At 35.5% G+C, this 21,668-nt stretch overlaps 1 protein-coding gene across 2 annotated transcripts in view; it reads right to left on the bottom strand.

Moving 5' to 3' along the window:
- The window catches only part of Golm2 (golgi membrane protein 2), a 108,559-nt gene that overhangs the window by 52,461 nt on the left and 34,430 nt on the right, over positions 1–21,668 (bottom strand). For both annotated transcript variants that reach the window (XM_026390298.2, XM_026390306.2), the window contains exons 2-5: positions 15,905–15,959; positions 10,291–10,393; positions 8,066–8,156; positions 144–288 (exon numbers count right to left, since the gene is read on the bottom strand). In XM_026390298.2, coding sequence (XP_026246083.1) covers positions 144–288; positions 8,066–8,156; positions 10,291–10,393; positions 15,905–15,959 — 394 coding nt within the window. The remainder of the gene's footprint in view (positions 1–143; positions 289–8,065; positions 8,157–10,290; positions 10,394–15,904; positions 15,960–21,668) is intronic.

Below are 21,668 nucleotides of genomic sequence, written 5' to 3'. Positions count from 1 at the left end.
CCTGAGTTCAATCCCCGCTACCAAAAAAACACCTAATCATATATGAACTAAAATCAAACAATTTTCTTTGCGATGAAAAACATTCACTTAGAAATGGAAAGAAAAGGTCAATATCTTATTAACACAAAACAAAATAATAATACCTTTCCCATGTGGAATGTGATTGCTGGATGGTTCTTCATTCTTTTCTGCAGCATTCTCAGCTACTTTGGGAATATTTTTAGATGCTACATGATCGTTTATACCCAATTCTTTTCCATCATTTGATTGAACTTTGTGGGTCTCTTGCTGTTAGATAAAGATTTGGTTACAATAAATATTTCTCAGTTCAAATTGTTAAACCATTGGTATAACTATTAATCAAATGTTCTGAAATAGTTTATCTTTTAAAATATATACTACCCATTCATATTCTGAATACTTGGAGATGTGGGATATACAATTATTTTCTGTTATGTTTTTATAGTGATGTGAAATCAAAGAATAACTAACACTTTTTAAAGTCTCTATTTATAGTAAATGGCTTAAAACATTAAGCACAGGGAAATCTGTTTGGCCATGCTTAGGGAAGGATTCTGCAAAACAGACTACTGAGAAGTATGGATTGCTGTGGTAGCCTACAGTTGGAAATAGTTCTGGTGCTATGGGCAGAGTGGGTTTTCTATAGGCATATACAGGAATGAAACTGGGTGACCGAACAGGAGGAGGTTGGCACATGGGTGTCTCTACATGTATGACAGATGACAATTGAGATTGTCAGGCTTTTCCCCACAAGGAAATAGCAAAAGCGAGACGCAGGCAAACTACTTCCCTGGTGCAGTGGCCACACAGGATAGAAAGTAAACCGAATACACAAGTCAGTGCTCCCTCCAATCTGTTTCTAACAACATCATCATCTTGGAAACTTAAATCTTCAGATACATGGTAGACCTAATTCATTTCTCTTGATGGGCCAAGTTTGAATTGCCTCAGTGGGTAATTTTAGAAGCAAGAAGTAAAGTACATATGCTTGGGTAGGTCCTATAGGTAGGTCCCTCTAGTTAATATTTAATGCATATATAAATGATCTGTAAACTCTAATGCATTATATAATGTAATTATTGGTAATACCAGAAAAAAATATTACGAAGGGGCTGGGAGCCTAGCTATGTGGTAAATCACATGCCTAGCATATGCAAGGCCCTGAGTTCAAGTTACCAGTAGAACAAAAAAAGAACTATTGGGCTGGGAATGTGGCTCAGTTGTAGAATGCCTGCCTGGCATAAGCAAGCCTCTAGGTTCTAGTCCCAGTACTGGAAAAAAAAAATAAATCTAGAAAAACAAAAGCCAAATCTTATGACTGTGTCATAATAAAGAAAAGGGCCAGCCATGGTAGGTACACACCTATAATCCCAGAAACTCAGGAGGCTGAGGCAGAAGGATTGCAAGTTAGTGAGACCCCTGGCAATATAGTGAGACACTGTCTCAAAATAAAAAATAAAAAGAACTGGGGTTGTACCTCAGTGGTAAAGTTCTCCTGGGTTCAATCCCTAGTTCCAAAAAAGAAAAAGAAGAAGAATGGGTGCTTTGATAACTCGGAGCAGTATTCAGCAGTCCTGACAGATAAAATCAACAAACATTTACAAGGTGTTATTTCATAGTTTATAAACAACTTTCATATCTACCTTCTAAAAGAGATAGTTTGGAAAAAAGCAAAATAATATAAAACTAAGACTTGTTAAGTAGCTTATTCTTTTTTTTTAGTATTTATTTTTTAGTTTTAGGTGAACACAATATCTTTATTTTGTTTCTATGTGGTGCTGAGAATCGAACCCAGTGCCTCACGCATGCTAAGCGAGCATGCAACCACTTGAGCCACATCCCCAGCCCTCTTTTTTTTTTTTTTTTTTTTTTTTTTGGTACTAGGAATTGAACTCAGGGCACTGGGCCACTGAGCCACATCCCCAGCCTATTTTGTATTTTATTTAGAGACAGAGTCTCACTGAATTGCTAAGCACCTGGCTGTTGTGATCCTCCTGACTCAGCCTCCTGAGCTGCTGGGATTACAAGAATGCGCCACTGTGCCCGGCTTAAGTAGCTTATTCTATGTCATTCAGCTACAAATTTGTGGAGAAAATATTCAGTCTTTCTGACTACAAATCCCACGTTTTCTGGCAATTTGGTAAACTATAACCAAGCTATAACCAATTTCAAGAGCTTAATCATTGGTGAGTGAAAGAATAGAATGAAATTCTTGAATATGTCAATTTGAAAGTCAAGAATGAGAAAACCCATGGAACACAACCTGAACAGCCATTCTACATCTCTATGCATTTTTATTACATGGTAGATCCTAAGGCTATTTCTATAGTAAGCTTACTGTTTTGCAGATGTGGATAAAATAAACAATACTAAAAATTAAAAGTCAATAGACTACCGTTCAAAAATACTTTTTCATGGGGCTAGGGATATGGCTCAAGCCGTAGCACGCTCGCCTGGCATGCGTGCGGCCCAGGTTCAATCCTCAGCACCACATACAAAGATGTTGTGTCCGCCGAAAACTAAAAAATAAACATTAAAAAATTCTCTCTCTCTCTCTCTCTCTTTTTAAAAAAAAAAAATACTTTTTCATGAAAATAGTTAATAGAGATGTCCCTTTAAGGTTATGTATGACTTTACCTATATATAAATAAATAAATTTTCTTAATAAAACAAGATGGCTTTCTAAATCAATGTTTGTGACTTGGTGAAGGGACTTTTCAATTATTGTTGTTGTTTTTTTTTTTTTTTTTTTAGACCTTGAGGTCATCATGACCTCCTTTATCTTTATTTTTTTTTATTTTTTTTTTTTATTGGTCGTTCATAACATTACATAGTTCTTAATACATCATATTACATGGTTTGATTCAAGTGGATTATGAACTCCCGCTTTTACCCCGTATACAAATTGCTGTATCACATCAGTTACCCTTCCATTGATTGACATATTGCCTTTCTAGTGTCTGATGTATTCTGCTGTCTGTCCTATTGTCTACTATCCCCCCTCCCCTCCCCTCCCCTCCCCTCCCCTTTTCTCTCTCTACCCCTTCTACTGTAAATCATGTCTTCCATTTGTATTCTCTTGACTTACCCCTCCTTACCTCTTATATGACATTTTGTATAACCCTGAGGATCGCCTTCCATTTCCATGCAATTTCCCTTCTCACTCCCTTTCCCTCCCACCTCTCATCCCTGTTTACTGTAAATATTCTTCTCAAGCTCTTCGTCCCTACCCTGTCCTTGTGTTGTTTTTTTTTAATAAACTTTTTTTTTTCTGAAATAGTTTTAGATTTACAGAAAATTAATTACTCCTTACCTAGTTTCCCCTATTGTTAACAGCTTACTTTACCATGGAACCTTTGTAAAACTAAGAAATCAGTATCAATAAATTATTATTAACTAAACCCCAGACTTTATTTAGATATCAACAGTTTTTCTACTAGGTCTTTGTGTGCTTCAAGATCTGACTCAGGATAACTATATGTATGCACTGAAATACTCACGTCACCTTAGTTTCCTCTGGTCTGTAATAGTCCCTCTAATTTTGTAACATTGAAGTGTTAACCAGTTTTATTTATGGACACTAAAATGTCTATTTCTCATAATATTCCCTTGTCATAAAATGTTTTTTGAGTTTTTAATCCATTAAAAATATAAAAACCGGGCTGGGATTGTGGCTCAGTGGTAGAGCACTCGCCTAGCGCGGGTGGGACCCGGGTTCATCCTCAGCACCACATAAAACTAAAGGCACTGTGTGGTGTCCATCTACACCTAAAAAATAAATATTAAAATATATATATATGGGCTAGGGATGTGGCTCAAGCGGTAGCGTGCTCGCCTGGCATGCGTGCAGCCTGGGTTCGATCCTCAGCACCACATACAAAACAAAGATGTTGTGTCCACAGAAAACTAAAAAATAAAATATTTTTAAAAATTATATATATATTTTAATATTTTATATATATATATATATATATATATATATATATATATATATATACACACACACACACATACACACACACACACACCATTTTTAGCTTGTGAGAAGTAAAAAAACAGGCAGTAAGTTGATTTGGCCCGTGGGTTACACGTGGTTTACTAACTCCTTTCCCAGAGTAACTTCCAAGAAAAACAAACACTTGACTATTTAGTTAACAAATAAATAAATAAATCCCTGAATATAATTTATGTTGGTTTCATATGGTGAACACTGAATTTGTCCCTATGAAAAATAACTCTAATTTCACAGAACCAATCTTTCATGTAGTTGAGGAACAGGGAGTAAAGGATAGGGAGCAGAATCAGGCAGTAGGCCTAGAGGGTAAGGCCTGGTGTGCTACCACACAAAGAAGTTTCCTAGGGATCTACATTCTTGCCCTGCCTTGTCCTAATTAGGGCAGGATAGGGTTAAGAAAAACTGAAGAGTTAACCATTAATTATTAAAATAGCTTAGTACAAAAGAGCAGAAGGTAAGCAAGGCATGGCAGCATACACCTGTAATCCCAGTGACATGGGAGGTTGACGCAGGAGGATTACAAGTTTGAGGCCAGCCTGGGCAACTTGGAGAGAGCTTGTCTTAAAAAAAAGAAGGGAGATAGACATGGAGCTCAGTGGTAAAGCATTCCTAGGTTCAAGTCCCAGTACCACTCAAACACCAAAAGAAAAAAGAAAAAAAAAAAAAAAAAAACGCAGAAAGAGAAGTATTCTTGTGCAGAAAAAAAGGAAAAGCACTTATCTGTCCGCCTTGGGAGAAGAGAAGAGAGCAAATCTACCCCATTATTTATATTCTAGTTTTGGAAGGGCACAAATGCATAGCAAACTTCTTTTCCCCTTCCTCATATGTTCTGCTATGCTCTTCAAACTTCTCAGTCTCAGTACTACCTTCTGGCTGCCCTCAACGCCTCTACTACGGTCACTCACTCAGGTCTGCCTTCCTCTACCAATCCATCCTCATGTCTCTTCAAAGTAGACTGTACATAGGCAGCAGCTATTCCACTTTGTAGATTCAGAAAATGAAAGAGAAATGACACCCCAATATCCTGCTGTAAAACTGTGGAAACATTTAGAACAAAACCCTGTGAGCTGGGTGTGGTGGTACATGCCAATAATCCAGCAGCTGGGGAGACTAAAGTAGGAGGATCACAGATTTGAGATCAACCCCAGCAACTTAGTAAGGACGTAAACAACGTAGTGAGACTCCATCTCAAAATAAAACATAAAAAGGGCTGGGAAGTGGCTCAATGGTTAAGTGTGCCCTTGGGTTCAATCTCTGGTACCAAAAAAAAAAAAAAAAAAAAAAGAATAAAACCCTGTGTTCTTACCTTATAGAAGACAGGTGGACATTACCAAAGAGAAGAACAAATTCTTCCACTATTAAATCTCTGTTCACTTTAAATCACAAGACTTTATAAGAACCAAGCCTAGTCAGGTGAGATTAGAGGTGAGTCATAAAAATTACTCAGGTCCTGAGTATTTCAGAATTTCAGAAAAATTCCCTCTATTTCTAAAAAAAAACTTCATGATATATCAGCTTCAAGTAGATAAATTAATAAAAGAATATGCTATGTTAAAAAATATAAATTAGGGGGCTGGGGATGTGGCTCAAGCGGTAGCACCCTCGCCTGGCATGCGTGCGGCCCGGGTTCGATCCTCAGCACCACATACCAACAAAGATGTTGTGTCCGCCGAGAACTAAAAAATAAATATTAAAAAAAAATATATATAAATTAGGGCTGGGGTTGTAGCTCAGTGGTAGAGCACTTGCCTAGCATGTGTGAGGCACTGGGTTATATTCTCAGTACCACATAAAAATAAATAAATCAAATAAGGGAATTGTGTCCATCTACGACTAAAAATATTTTTGAAAAAGTATAAATCAGGGTTGGGGACATAGTTCAGTGATACACCATGTTTTTTGGCATGTATAAGGCCCTGTGTTTAGCATGCATAAGGCATGCTAAACAAGTATGAATCAAAATTGGTGCCAGTGCAGTGGTACACATCTGTAATCCCAGCAGCTTGGGAGGCTGAGGCTGGAGGATTGCAAGTTTAAAGCCAGCCTCAGCAAAAGAGAGACACACTAAGCAACACAGTGAGACCCTGTCTCTAAAGAAAAATACAAAATAGGGCTAGGGATGTGGCTCAATGGTCCAGTGTCCTAAGTTCAATCCCTGGTACCAGCCCCCTGCCAAAAAAATTGGTTATAGTGACTGGTATTTCTTTCTTTTCTTTTAAATGTTTTATTTCTGTGTTTTAAGAAACAGTATCAGACTAGCAAAGATTGAAAAAAATAAAAAGTTTCTAATTTTTTTTCTTCAAATGGAAGGAAGTAATTGACAACTTTCAGTAAAATGTTATCTACCTTAAATCTCAGAAATATATTAACAATAAAAATTATCATCATCATCATCATCATCTTTTTCTTTTTTGAAGACTAGATCTTGCTATATTGCCCAGGCTGATTTTGGACTCCTGGGCTCAAGTGATCCTTCTACCTCAGTCTCTTAAGTAGCTGGGGACTATAGGGATGCCTTACTACTGAAGGAAAAAAATTATTTTTAAAAGTCAGATACAACTTTGAAAAGATAAATAAGATTGAGAAATCCTTAGCCAAATAGCCAAAAGAATGAATGAAAAGACAGAAATCAACAAGATTAGAGATGAAAAAGGAGATATTACCACAGAGCCTTTTAAAATCCAGAGCATTTTCAGAACTTATTTTGAAAATTTATATACCAATATAAGTTTGGGTGGTGGGACTGCAGACTAGTATAACCACTCTGGAAAAAAGTATGGAGATTCCCCAAAAAACTAGGGATGGAACCACCACATGACCCAGCCATCTCACTTCTTGGTATTTTCCTAAAAAAATCTAAAATCACCCTACAGTGACATAGCCATCTCAATGTTTACTGCAGTACAACTCAAATAATTAAGTTATGGAATCAAACCAGATGCCTGTCAATAGATGAATGGATTAAGAAATTGTGATACACACACACACACACATACACACAATAGGAATTCTACTCAGTCATAAAAAAGAATGCAATTATGGCATTTGCCTATAAATGGATGGAAATAAAGAATATCATGTTAAGTGAAAGAAGCCAAATTCAGAAACTCAAAAGTTGAATGTTTTCTCTCATATGTGGAAGTTGAAGAAACTGGGAGGACAGGATAGATAACATGAAGAACCAATCAAATACAAATTAATAGATGAGAGAAAGGAAGTCTAGTGGAGTAGAAGAAGGAGAATGAGAGAGGGGAAGGAAGATTAGAGGGAAAAAGAGGGATTGTGAACTAAAATCAATTTCAATGCATGTGTGTTTGTCAGGATGAACCCACCTACGATGTATAACTGTAAAGCTCTAATTTTTAAAAAAGTTAGATAATAAAACTAATTTTAAGCTAAAATCTCGTAAGACTTAAGAGTGTACTGAGGCTGAAGTGCAGTGATAAAGCCCTTGCCTAGTATGCTGGGTTCTACCCCAACACTGCAAATATAAATATAAACAAAGATAATATTTTTTGTAAATGTCTAACTTAGCAGTAAAGCCACTACAAACCATTTTTTTAAAATTAGGCAGGCTAGGGCTGGGAATGTGGCTCAAGCGGTAGCACGCTCGCCTGGCATGCGTGGGGCACTGGGTTCAATCCTTAGCACCACATACAAATAAAATAAAGATGTTGTGTCCACCGAAAACTAAAAAATAAATATTTTTTTTAAGAGAGAGGGGGGGAGAGAGAGAGAGAGAGAGAGAATTTTTAATATTTATTTTTTTAGTTATTGGCGCACACAACATCTTTGTTTGTATGTGGTGCTGAGGATCGAACCCGGGCCGCACGCATGCCAGGCGAGCGCACTACCGCTTGAACCACATCCCCAGCCCTAAAAAATAAATATTAAAAAAATAAAAATAAAAATTAGGCAGGCTAGAATACTTCAAAATACAATGTTTTATGACAAAAGTAGAATTTTAATTCCCAAATTACATGATTTATAACAAAAACATTTTGATTTAAATATATTTTTTAAATTTACCTTTTGTTCCTGCAAAAACTGGTCTGCTAACTTTTTAATATTTTCTTCATGCTGTGCTCTTAATTCTTTGATCTGTTGTCCACACTGAAAACTAAATTACAAAGGCATTCTTTTAGATTATATAATGTTGGGTTGAATTCTCAAAGTTGTCTAGAAGTTGACACACACATTTAGAAAGAAAACATTCAGTAAGCAGAAGAATGAATAGATAATAATACACACAAAAAAAACAAATAACTTACAGTCAGAATTTTTAAAATATTTGAACCATTAATAGGAAATATGAAATACCAATGAAGTTAACTGAAAAAATAAATTGAAAAGATGAAAACTCCCAGGGGCTCGGGAGGCTGAGGCCCTAAGTAACTCAGTGAGACCCTGCCTCTAAATAAAATATAAAAAATGTGGCTCAGTGGTTAAGCGCCCCTGGTTTCAATCCCCAGTACCAAAAAAGGAAAAAAAAAAAAAAAAAGGAAAGAAAACAAACTTGACTGCATCATTTTATATATTGCATTTATAAAGAAACAATTGTCAAAGTTAATTTCAATCACAGAAGAGAAAAATACTATAGAAAACTGTGAAACCAGTTTATAATAATAGGATGAGAAAGACTAGAATTATTAGAGTAGATAAAGAATGGCAACTATTGTTTTGTCCAATAGTATCTTAAACACAACATTAAAATTTTAAACCAGAGAATAAGGGGAATGGAAGAAACCAATAAAAAAGATAAGAGTGAAAGAAAAAGTGAAAGAAAGCAAAACAGTTGAAGGTGGTAACTTTCTGTGGGACTAAGAGTCAAAGAATACAAGTACATCATTCATGCAAAAATACATAGTTCATAAGTACACAAAAAAATATTAACTTTCATAATTATAAAATGCAAATTAAACTTTCTATATGGATATATGGTAGTACCTTATTTTCCTATATTAGAGTAAATGTCAGTATTACAAATTAGAAAATTAGAATAATCTTTTTTTTTTTTTTTTTTTTTTTTTTTTTTTTTTTTGCAGTACCCGGGATAGAATCCAGGGATGTTTCACCTCTGAGTTAGTTTCAGCCCTTTTTGTGAATTTGAGACAGGGTCTAAGTTGCCCAACCATGTTTTGAACATGCAATCCTCCTGCTTCAGCCTCCTGAGTTGCCTGAATTTCAGAAGTGTGCCATGTGCCTGGCTAGATAATCACTTTAGAAAGCTATCTCTCATCAATGCTGTTAGAGCAACGAAATTGGTAAAATATTCTTTCCCAAGAATTCTACATTTGAGAAGACACACTAGTAAAATAAGGGGGGGGGAACCTTTTTTGCATAAAAATTTTTAAAGCTGTGATAATCACAATATTGAAAAAAGGGGAAATTTCTACAGTGATCCAAAAACTGGGAAAAATTAAACAAGTTTTGTTACACTAATATACTGAATAATATATTACCCCTCAATATGTTAAGTCTTTTTTTCTTTTTTTCCTTTTTTTGAGACAGGTTCTCACTATGTTGCCTAGGTGGGCCTCAGCCTCCTGAGTAGCTGGGATTATAGGCACATACTATGATACCTAACTAATAGGTTAAATCTTAAATCCTATAACTACACAGAAAAGTACTAAATACTATTAGGTTAAAATACATATATGTAAGTGCAGATGCATACCGATAACCTATAGCAGTAAGAAATTAGAAATGGATAAGCTTTTAAAATATGGCGAGTCTTTCTAATTTTTGCTGTATAAATCTAAAATAATAACTTTTACCAAAAATATCATAAAAGTTTTTAATGAATGTTTGCTAGAAAAGTCCCTAAGAGGTTCCCCATCCTCATCACAAAATGTAGAAGTGTAAGCAAGGGAATTGAAGTGCAGAGCAGGAGAAGCAACCAGCACTCTTAGTCTCTTTGCTATTCTTGGGCCATCTCCCAAAGACAGCTTCATCTTTAAGATCCCCTTAAAAAGAATTCAGTCTTGGCTATATCCAATTTGATAAAACTCAAGAGATTTAAGGTTTATGTCTCACAATGGACACCACAACATAGACAAATTCAACATGTCCTATAAGAAATATTTTCATGTTTAGCATATCAAAATAAAAGCCATCAAAAGACAAAGTGAAACAAACTTAAAAGAACTAAGAATATAAAAAAAGAAAAATAATCCAGAAAAGAAGAAATTAATTAAGTCCAAAGTTAAACAATATTTCAGTTTCATAAATATCTGTTGCATGTATCATCTTACCTTTCATACTCTAACCTCTTCACAAGGTAAGTATTATTCTTCCTATAGTCCTGAAGCTGGTCTTCTTGTCGAAGAAACTCCTGTCGAAGTTCAGCAAGTTGTTCTATCCACACAAGGTAAGAACCAAAGGAACTAAGTTTACTAAGAAACTATGGAATGTTTTAAAATTACATACATTTCTCAATTTCTTTATTCATATTCTCAGGAAACTAAATCATAGCACAATTTAATTATCTTTCATAACATACTCATGGTAAGTAAGATTTATTTTTAAAATAATATAGCTTCTGGCTGAGGTTGTGGGTCAGGGGTAGAGCGCTCACCTAGCACGTGCAAGGCCCTGGGTTCAATCCTCAGCACCACATAAAAGTAAATAAATAAAAACAAAGGTGTACAAGTAAAAAAAATAAATATTTTTAAAAATAATATAGCTTCAACTCCTTTCACATCAACCTGAAATATTTGTAAAATTATATACCTTTGAATATTAAATAGACAAATACTATGCTATGTCAACAGTACCAAAAATACTACCTCTTTCTCGAAACCTATCTGCTTTAAAAGAAGTAGAAAAAGAAATCATGGAAATGACCACCATGGATACAGAATTCAAGTCTTCTTTTTAATTTTAAATCCCATCTGTCTACCAATTTAGATGGCAATCACTTTAAATCTCATTTCTAATTCTACTACTCCACTTAAAATTCCATTTTTAAACTCATAATTTCTGATCTAGGGCTTAATGTTTTTTATGTTGTTGTTTGTTTTAGTACTGGGGATTGAGCCCAAGGTACTTTACTACTAAGCCACATCCCCAGTCCTTTTTTTTTTTTTTTCTTTTGAGACAGGATCTTTCTAGGTTGCTGAGGCTGGCCTGGAACTTGCAATCCTCCTGCCTTAGCACCCAGCCTTACTAGGATTATAGGCATGTGCCACCATGTCATCAGGACATTCTTAGTTATAATGAATAATATGAAATTCCAAGCTGGATAGCAAATTAAAGTCTGAACCAGATAATCTTTTGTAAACATTTAATTCATAATCACTGGCTACCCATTTTCTAGATTTCTTTCCTTTATTACGTGAGTTCACAAAGAAAAAAAATCAGGCAAAGAAGAGTAAATGTTGATTTCTTGGAGAGATGATTAAAAAATTACTTAACAACCTTAGCAATTAAGCAATATCAGTAATTAAAAAGTCCTAATTTTTATAAGTGGGATAAAGATCTGTACTGTATAAAAAGCAGCTATTAATGAACAAATACTATGAACCATATAACATCTGTTTTTCATGGAAGGCTCATAAAATTATTCTTATTACTCTAAAGATTCTCTAAAAACACTCAAGTTGTGTGTGGAGGTGCAAGCACATGTGCGTGCGTGCATGCACACATACACACACTCAGACTATACAAACACCTTCCCCCACCCAGAACTGGAGACTGAAGCCAGGGCCTCACACATACTTATTGCATCCCCAGCCCTTTTAAAATTTTTAAGACAGGGTCTCACCAAATTGCCTAGGCTGGCCTCAAACTTGCATCCTCTGCATGTAGCAGGGTGTATATTTTTAAAAAGCAGATGTAGGAGTTGGGGGTAGCTAGATTAGTGGCAGAGCAAGTTACTTAGCATTTGCAAGGTCTTAGTTTCAATCCTCAGCACCAAAAACAAACAAACAAAAAAAACCCTCAGATGTAAACATATAAATGCATCCATGTTAAAAAAAAAAGAATAAAACTACATCAAAGTGATCAGTGATTATGTCTGGTGGCATTATAACTGTGGCAATAAAAATGAATAAATTTTTTTAAGTTACATGAACATTTGTTGATATATATACAAATGAAAAATTAGTGACTTGTAGCTCATTGGTATAGAACTTGTCTAGAGTTCTGGTTCAATGTCAAACACAACAAAAGAAAAATATATATATTTGTATAAAATGTTTATAGTTAATAGTCTTTACATATTTAGGCCATGTTTTAAATTTCTACTTCATTCTGTTCTCCAATATGTAAACATGGTTGATCTATTCTGACCTCAGACAAGTGAAATTAATCAGTAGCCAGGTAACCATAAATAATATATTCAGTTCGTTATCCGATCCCTATTCCCATCTCCTAAGATTTAGCAGGCTGGAAGTAGAAGAAACCCTGCCTGGCCCAAGCTATGAATATTGATTCTAGAGAGACAATGAGATTCCTGCAAGAAGCAGTATCAAAAAGCCTTGAAGCTAACCAGTTCATTAAACCTGTGCTCAGGCTAGATAGGTTCTATAACTAAAGGTTACTTCAATTTAAAAAAAGAAGAAGAAAATCAGTAACTATGAAGAATAAACTAAAATTGGTGATTGTTAGTGTAAACACTTTTCAGGAAAAAGGGAACAGAAAGATTACAGAACTTTCTCCTTATTTAGGCTTCCTTTTCCTAGTCTGTAAAATACCTGAAGTAGCTTCAGAATGAACCTAAGATTTAGTATCATTTCAAGGGGTAGAATGGCTGCTGTCTCCCCATAAAATTATTGAAATTCCTCATCAGGAAACAAAACTTTCATTTATAATTGAAGAGAAAAAGCTTAAAATCCAATTAACAAAGAAAAATCAAAACAGTATGAATGAGTTTTAGGCCATGTAAAACATCAGATTATTTCCTGTTTGGATAAGGAAAAGGATTATAAGGGAGGAATTTAAGGCTGGGGATGTGGCTCAGTAGTAGAGTGTTTATCTAGCATGTACTTGGCTCTGGGTTCAATCCTTAGCACCACAAACAAAAGCAGAGATTCAATTGGTGCTTTAAGTAAGTCAAAACAAAGACTTGAAACAGAAAAAATAAATAGACCAGAAAGTAAAGACAAAACTTTTCTTTATCATAATTTAACTTCCAACTAACTGACATATGTTTTCTTTATATAACCTGGCATAAGATGTATATATTGTGGCTGCTCTTGGTCAAGATTCGCTGGGAAGATTGAATATAAGTAAGTCCCCAGCTGATAGTGCAGGGCCTTCTATCTCTGAATGTAATATCAGAGTATGTTATAGAAAAGCATGGCTATACTTCCTTAATTTAACTTCTAAAAATGAGGGGTAGGTATGAAAGATGTTATTTAGGACTAGCTTCCCCCACCCACCCCCATGATGCTGGGAATTGAACCCAGGACAACTTGCATGCTAGACAAATATTCTACCACTGAGCTATATCCCAGCCCTCTTAAGACTGGGAATTTTTAATGCAAAAAAATATTTACTTCTAGAAAATTTTGACTTCAAATTTTCTTTCCATAATTGGCCCAAAAAGAAGGTGAAACACTCAAAATAAATAAATGCATACTAATTCATGTAAACTAGTTAATGTATTATTTCAGGAATTTAAAAAACAATTCTTATTAATTTCATTTCCAAGAAATATTTATCACCATAGTTTTTTTAAGGGTCTCAGTATCTATTAATTTCAGTATACTGAGTATTAATTTTAAAAAATTCAAATCTGGATTTGGTAATTAACTTGTCAAGAAGTTTATTTCATTAGAAACCATTCAAGTTATAAAAGATGAAATTCAATCTTAAAAATTAGCTCATGTCTATAACCCAGCAACTAGAGGCTGAGGAGGAGGATTATAAATTCGAGGCCAGCCTGGCAACTTAGTGAGATCCTGTCTCAAAATACAAAATAAAGAGCCAGGGATGTAGCTCAATGGTAGAGTGCCCTGGAACCACAATCCCCAGAACCATAAAATAAATAAGTTAAATTAAAAAGATTAATTTATTTTTATAAAGGACTAAGAATGTAGTTCAGTGGAAAAGTGTTTGCCTAGCATGTTCAAGGCCCTGGGTTCAATCCCCATTGCTTTAAAAAAAAAAAAAAATAGTCTAAGCTTCAGTGAGTGCACTAAAAATCAAAAGTCATACAGGTATAGCTTCAAATCTGCTCAAGAGTACCACACAAAATTTCAAAATATTTTAAGATCTACCTCAACATACTCAGTTCCATAAAGATTTTTTACTCAGTATATAGGTTGTCATTTTCCTTAACATACATTAACAGAAGCCACAGGACTTCTTACTCAATTGATTTATTACTATTTAATAAGAAATATAGGGGCTGGGGATGTGGCTCAAGCGGTAGCGCGCTTGCCTGGCATGCGTGCGGCCTGGGTTCGATCCTCAGCACCACATACCAACAAAGATGTTGTGTCCGCCGTGAACTAGAAAATAAATATTAAAAATTTAAAAAAAAAAAAAAGAAATATAATGTTTTTATACTGGGGATAGAACCCAGGGGCACTTAATCACTGAGCCACATCCCCTGCCCCTATTTTTAAAATATTTTATTTACAGACAAGGTCTCACTGAGTTACTTAAGGCCTCCCTAAGTTGCTGAAGCTGTCTTTGAACTCAAGATCTTCCTGTCTCAGCCTCCAGAGCTGCTGGGATTAAATGCATATGCCTGGTGCAAGAAACCCAAAAAATATACTTTGATGACTAGTGGACTCATTTGTAAAAACTGCAAACTGCAAGCAGCACGACAGTGACACATCTTCTGTCATACTAATGTACTCTGTGAGTCAAAAAGAGTAGAAGAAAGACACTGAATGCAACAAAAACAAATGCAACAAATAAGAACCATTTCTCATACAAAGTTAAAGTTGTTCTAAATCATAGATACCAAAAAATGAACAATTTTTATTTTAGGGTTGCAAAACACAAATAACACTTTCAAATAGTTTTGCTATATGAGCAGAAAAACTTTACTACATTACAAAGAAAGCTTAGGTTGGCTTCTTTAAGGATGATAAAAATAGATCATCTAATTCTATATAAAAGAGGCTCAAAATGATAAAAGAATAAAAGGATATTTACAAAATTAGAAAGCATGTACTATCCCCAAAAATATACACTTTGAGTCAATGTGTATAAGGTTTTAAAATACACAGGTCTATAAACAAAAAGGTTGAGTTGGTCCTCAGACCCCAAACTCCAAAAGGCTGGCAGATGATATGAAGCAACAGAAGCAAAGTGTAGTGCTTCTTCACCTTACATATTTTTCCCATAAAAACACTTCCTATTACTTCCTATTACTTCATGAAAGAGAAATAAGTCACTTCCTATTACTTCATGAAAGAGAAAACGTGGGTACTGCTAAAATTAGTATTTTTATTTATTATATATTTATCTATCACTCAGGTTTCTTTCTGGTTCCAGAGAATCCAAAGCACTAAGCTTGGAGGACCTGTCCAAAGCATCCCTGAATCTGAATATGTTATTTTAGCACATTAGACCCAACACAGAGAAAACACTCATCTTTTCTATAGAAATTCGATGGCTTCTAAATCTACTACAGTTCAATTTTCTTTCAGAATTCTTTGAATAACATTTTATTGCATGAACTCTGTCTACATACAAGATTAAGACACAGACCTCAAATTTTAACTTATATTTACAACTTAAAAAACAACATTAAATAATTTTTTATTATGTCTTAGGATAAAGGGATAAATGTTTTGTCATCAGAGGAGCTTTGTTCAGAAAATTCTCTCATTTACCTAACTAGTATTTCTTAATTCTTGAAAATAGACTTTTAATAATCTCTATCTTTAATATAATTAAGTTTCTTACCCTTTAAATGATGTATGTCTGCCATCTGATATGATATGTTGTTCTGTAGTTTAACCTGAAAAAAATTAAGTTTTCATTTTACTAAAGAATACAGTTTTCCTCATATGTATCTTATTTTGCCCATCATATTCATTTTGTGCTTGATCATAAATGCAAACAAAAACTGATTATTTATACCCTATCTCTTTTCAAAAAGAAATGATATAAATTCTAATTTTATAATGCTTCTTTTAAATTTGCATGAAAATATTCACTTTACTTGATATACAGTGTAACAACTTTCAAAAGTTCGAAAGTATACCAGGCACGATGACTCATGAGTATTATCCCAGCAATTTGGGAGACTGAAGCAGGAGGATGGCAACTTTGAGGCCAGCCTCAGCAACTTAGAAAGGCCCTAAGCAACTTAGTGAGACAAAACCAAAAATGACTGGGGAAGTGGCTAAGTAGTAAAGCATCCCCTTTAGAACCAGGTGAAATCTATTCTTCAATCAAAAAGCTAGTGACTTTCAAATTCAAAATGAAAGTTTATCCATAAACAAGTAGCAGAGAAAGCCGAAATGTTTTGAAGCAAGAGTCAGAGTCTAGGAGTCCCATTCCATTCTAAATTTCTAAGGGGTTTGAAGAATGAAGTTTAAAATGTTGATATGCAGTCATATAAAATGAATGAAGTCCTAGTACATGATAAAACATTTGAAAACATTATATATGCTGTGTGGAAGAGATCAGTCACAATGGACAAATACTGTCTGATTCCATCTATGTGAATTATAATGAAAGGCACCCCGTTTCTGAAAGAACCCCCGTTTCCCTGTCCAAGGAGAATCACACGAAACACTGGCTGCAAAAGCAAGAGGTTTAGGTTTATTGGGACACAGGCGCCTGCGGGTGTCCAGCAGAACCTCAGCCGGAGCTTTGGTGAACTGGCACACCAGGCTCGGGGATACAGAGATTTTTATAGGGTTTGGGACAGGCTTTGCACGCACGCAGGAAGCAACAGGTTTCTTATTGGTTTGTTTAAATCTAGCATATAGGCCACCTAGGGGGTACAGGTCTGCATTCCAAACACCACAGGTCTGCATTCTATTCTTTCTGTTCCTGCTTATCTGTTCCTGTTTATTCATTCATGCCTCAGGATGTGGGTGCTCTGTCCTTTCTCAACCGGTTATATGGAAAGCACATCCGGTGCCTGAGCCTGTTTATGACAAGCCCGGTATCTTGATTTCATATCTTGGCCTTAGGTAACTGGGCTAACTGGGCTAGGGTCTTTCAATAAAGAACAGACAAATCCACAAAGACAGAAAGTAAGATTAATGGTTGGAGGTAGGAAGGAATGAGGAATTTTTATTTTTATTTTCCATGCTAAGGATCAAACCCAGGGCCTCATGCATGGTGAGGACACATTCTACCACTAAGCTATGTCCCCTACCTTGAGGAGTGACTTATTCTTAATGGGCATGGGATTTGTTTTCTGGGGATGAAAATGTTCTGGAATTAGATAGTAGTGATAATTATACAACATTATGAATATACTAAAACCCCCTGAATTATATTTTAAAAAGGTAAATTTTATGGTGCATGAGTTGTATCTCAATTTTTTTAACATGAAAGAAAATGTTGCTGCATGTACTAGGGGGTACCATAAGGAAACAAGATAAAACAATGAAAAAACTCTATGTACTGAAGGAAGGAGCTCACTGTTTTGGAGAGGGAGTTAGGTAACTGGGCAATTACAATATAGCAAAATAAATTATATCATTGGGTTCTATAGACATGATAGGAGAACTTAGTTGGGAAAACACTTTAAAACTACCCTTGGGGGGAAAGAGAAAACATCCTAGAGATGATGACCATGGCTGAAATGACTCCTGCAGAAAGAACAGTGTTTAGCCAAATGGAAGGCAGGAGAAGTAAGGAGGAAAGATATTCAAAGCATGTCAAAACTTGAAGTGAAAAACACTGAATATTCTAGGAATTGCAAACAGTTCCAAGAAGATGGAACAGAAAATTTAGGGAAATATGGTAAGACATACAGAAAGATAAACAAGGTCTATATTATAAAGGATCTGACAAACAATGTAGGTACATCCCATAAAATAACATGGTCAACTCTTTAAGGACTTTTAAATAAGGAAATGCAATGCAGTCTGAAGAGAAAACCAGAGGAAGCAAGATTAAAGGGAGAAAGATGAAAACAGAGACTATGGTCACAATAGAGGTAAGAGAATATGTTGGTTAAGCCAATGGTGTGCAAACTATGGTCTGTGAATCCTTTTTGTAAGGATAACAAACTAAAGATGGTTGTTACAGTTTTTATTATTGTTTTGTTTTTTATTTATTTTTGCATTACCAAAGATTGATCCTTTACAGCCGAGCTACATTCCCAGTCCTTTTTAGATTTTGGGTACAGGGGATTAAACTCGGGGACACTCGACCACTGAGCCACATCCCTAGCCCTATTTTGCACTGATTTAGAGACAGAGTCTCACTGAGTAGTTTAGCACCTCACTTTTGCTTAGGCTGGCTTAAACTCACTTTAAACTCAATCCTCCTACCTCAGCCTCCCAAGACACTGGGATTATAGGTATGTGCCACCATGCCTGGCCCTTTTTAGTTTTTAAACAGGGTCTTGCTAAATTGTTTAGGCTGGCTTAAAACTTGAGATCCTCGTGCCACAGCCTCTTGAGCAGCTGGGATTACAGGCAGGTGCCACCATGCCTGGTTTAGTTCATTGTTTTTTTTTTTTAATTTTTAGTTATTTATTTAAATTAGGTATATATGACAGCAGAATGCATTTTGATTCATTGTACACAACTGCAGCACAACTTTACATTTCTATGGTTGTACACAATGTGACATCACACCATATGTGCAGTCATACATGTACCTAGGGTAATGATGTCCATCTCATTGCACCATCTTTCCTGCCCCTGTATATCCTCCCTCCCCTCCCTCCTCTTTGCCCAGTCAAAGTTCCTCCATTTTTCCCCTGCCTCCCCCATCCCCATTATAGATCAGCATCTACTTATCAAGAGAGAACATTCGGCCTTCGGTTTTTGGGGATTGACTTACTTTGTTTAGCATGATCTTCTCCAACTCCATCCATTTACCTACAAATGCCATAATTTTATTTTCTTTTAATGCTGAGTAATATTCCATTATGTCTATGTACCATAGCTTCTTTATCCATTCATGTATTGAAGGGCATCTAGGTTGGTTCCACAGTTTAGCTATTGTGAATTGAGCTGCATTACTACAGTATGAGGATTTTTAAGTCCTTTGGGTATAGACTGAGGAGTGGGATAGCTGGGTCAAATGGTGGTACCATCCCAAGTTTTCTGAGGAATCTCCATACTGCTTTCCAGATTGGTTGCACCAATTTGCAATCCCACCAGCAATGTATGAGTATGCCTCTTCCCCCATATCCTCACCAACATTTATTTATTATGTTTTTTTGTTTGTTTGTTGTATTTTTGGCAGTGGGTACTGGGGATTGAATTCAGGGGCACTCAACCACTGAGCCACATCTCCATCCCTATTGTATTTATTTAGAGACAAGTTCTCACTGAGTTGCTAAATGCCTCACCAATGCTGAGGATTGAACCCAGGGCCTTGTGCATGCAAGGCGAGTACTCTACCAACTGAGCTGTGTCCCCGTGGTCTATATTCTTGATAACTGCCATTCTGACTAGCATGAGGTGAAATCTTAGAGTAGTTTTGATTTGCAATTCTCTAATTACTAGAGATACTGAACATTTTTTTCATACATTTGTTGATTGAATGTATATCTTCTGTAAAGTGTATGCTCAGCTCCTTAGCCCATTTATTGATTGGGTTGGTTTTTTGTTAAGTTTTTTGAGTTCTTTATATATCCTGAAAATTAGTGCTCTATCTGACATATGTGTGGCAAAAATTTGCTCCCAAAATATAGGTTCCCTGTTTACATCATTGTTTCTTTTGCTGAGAAGCTTTTTAGTTTGAGTCCATTCCATTTATAAACTCTTGATTTTTATTTCTTGCACTTGAGTTTTCTTAAGGAAGTTGAGGCCTAATCTGATATGATGAAAACTTGGGACTACTTTTCCCTCTATTAGGCGCAGGGTCACTGGACTAATTCCTAGGTCCTTGATCCACTTTTGAGTTGACTTTTGTGCATGGTGAGACATAGTGGTTTATTTTCATTTTGCTGCACATGGATTTTTAGTTCTCCTAGCACCATTTGTTGAAGAGATTATCTTTTCTCCAATGTATGTTTTTGGCCCTTTGTATATTTGGACATAAATGTATTTATGTGGGTTTGTCTCTGCATCTTCTATTCTATACCATTGGTCTACATGTCTATTTTTGTGCCAATACCATACCGTTTTTGTTACTATAGCTTTATAGTATAGTTTAAGGTCTGCTATTGTGATGCCTCCTGCTTCACTCTTCTTGCTAAGGATTGCTTTTCTGGGTCTCTTTATTTTTCCAAATGAATTTCATGATTGCTTTTTCTATTTCTATAAGGAATGATGTTGGGATTTTAATTGGAATTGCACTGAATCTGTTTAGCACTTTGGGTAGTATGGCCATTTGACAATATTAATTTTGCCTATCCAAGAGCATGGGAGATCTTGCCATCTTCTAAGGTCTTCAATTTCTTTCTTGAGTATTGTGTAGTTTTCATTGTAGAGGTCTTTCACCGCTTTTGTTGATTCCCAAGTTTTGTTTTTTGAGGCTATTGTGAATGGGGTAGTTTTCCTAATTTCTCTTTCAGAGGATTCGTCATTGATGTATAGAAATGCATTTGAGGGCTGGGGCTGTAGTTCAGTGGTAGAGTGCTTGCCTCACACATGTGAGGCACTGGGTTCGATCCTTAGCACCACATAAAAATGAATAAATAATATTTTTTAAAAAATAAATGTATTTGATTTATGGGTATTGATTTTATATCCTGCTACTTTGCTGTTTAGAAGTTTTCTGGTGGAGTTTTTTTGATCCTCTAAGTATAGAATCATGTCATCAATAAATAATGGTAGTTTGAATTCTTCTTTTCCTTTAATTTATTTTGTCTGTCTAATTGCTCTGGCTAGAGTTTCAAGGACTATGTTGAATAGAAGTAGTGAAGGAGGGCATCCCTGTCTAGTTCCATTTTTTAAAGGGAATGCTTCCAATTCTTCTGCAGTTAGAATGATGTTGGTCTCGGCTTTAACCTAGATAGCTTTTACAATGTTGAGGAATGTTCCTACTATCCCTAGTTTTTCTAGTGTTTTGAACATGAAAGGGTGCTATATTTTGTCAAATGCTTTCTCTGCATCAATTATTATAATCATATGGTTCTTATCTTTAAGTCTATTGATGTGATGAATTATATTTATTGATTTCTGTATGTTGAACCATAGTTTATTGTTGTTGTTTTGGAGCTGGGGATGGTAGCCAGGACCTTAAGTGCTCTGCCACTGTGCTATAACCCAGTTGTTAGTTTCTTTCATATGGGTTTTTGTTTTATAGTATTGGCAATTAAACCCAGGATCCCTTGCTAGGAAAACGCTCTACCAATGTCCTGTATTGACAGCTCTTTTTATTTTTATTAAGTTGCCCAGGCTGGCCTCAAACTTGCAGGCCTTAGCCTCCCAAATAGCTGCAATCATTAGCATGTGGCACCAACCACACCTGGCCCAGTTGTTATAGTTTTTAAATGGGGAGAAGGGAAAAAAAAACTTTGTGATATATATAAATACATGAATTAAATGAAATTCAAATTTCAATGAAGATGGGAAATCAG

This window comes from Urocitellus parryii, chromosome 6 (genome assembly GCF_045843805.1).
Source record: "Urocitellus parryii isolate mUroPar1 chromosome 6, mUroPar1.hap1, whole genome shotgun sequence".
NCBI lineage: Eukaryota > Metazoa > Chordata > Mammalia > Rodentia > Sciuridae > Urocitellus > Urocitellus parryii.
Note: the sequence above shows the minus strand (reverse complement) of the source record. Positions and strands in the feature narration are given on the sequence as shown.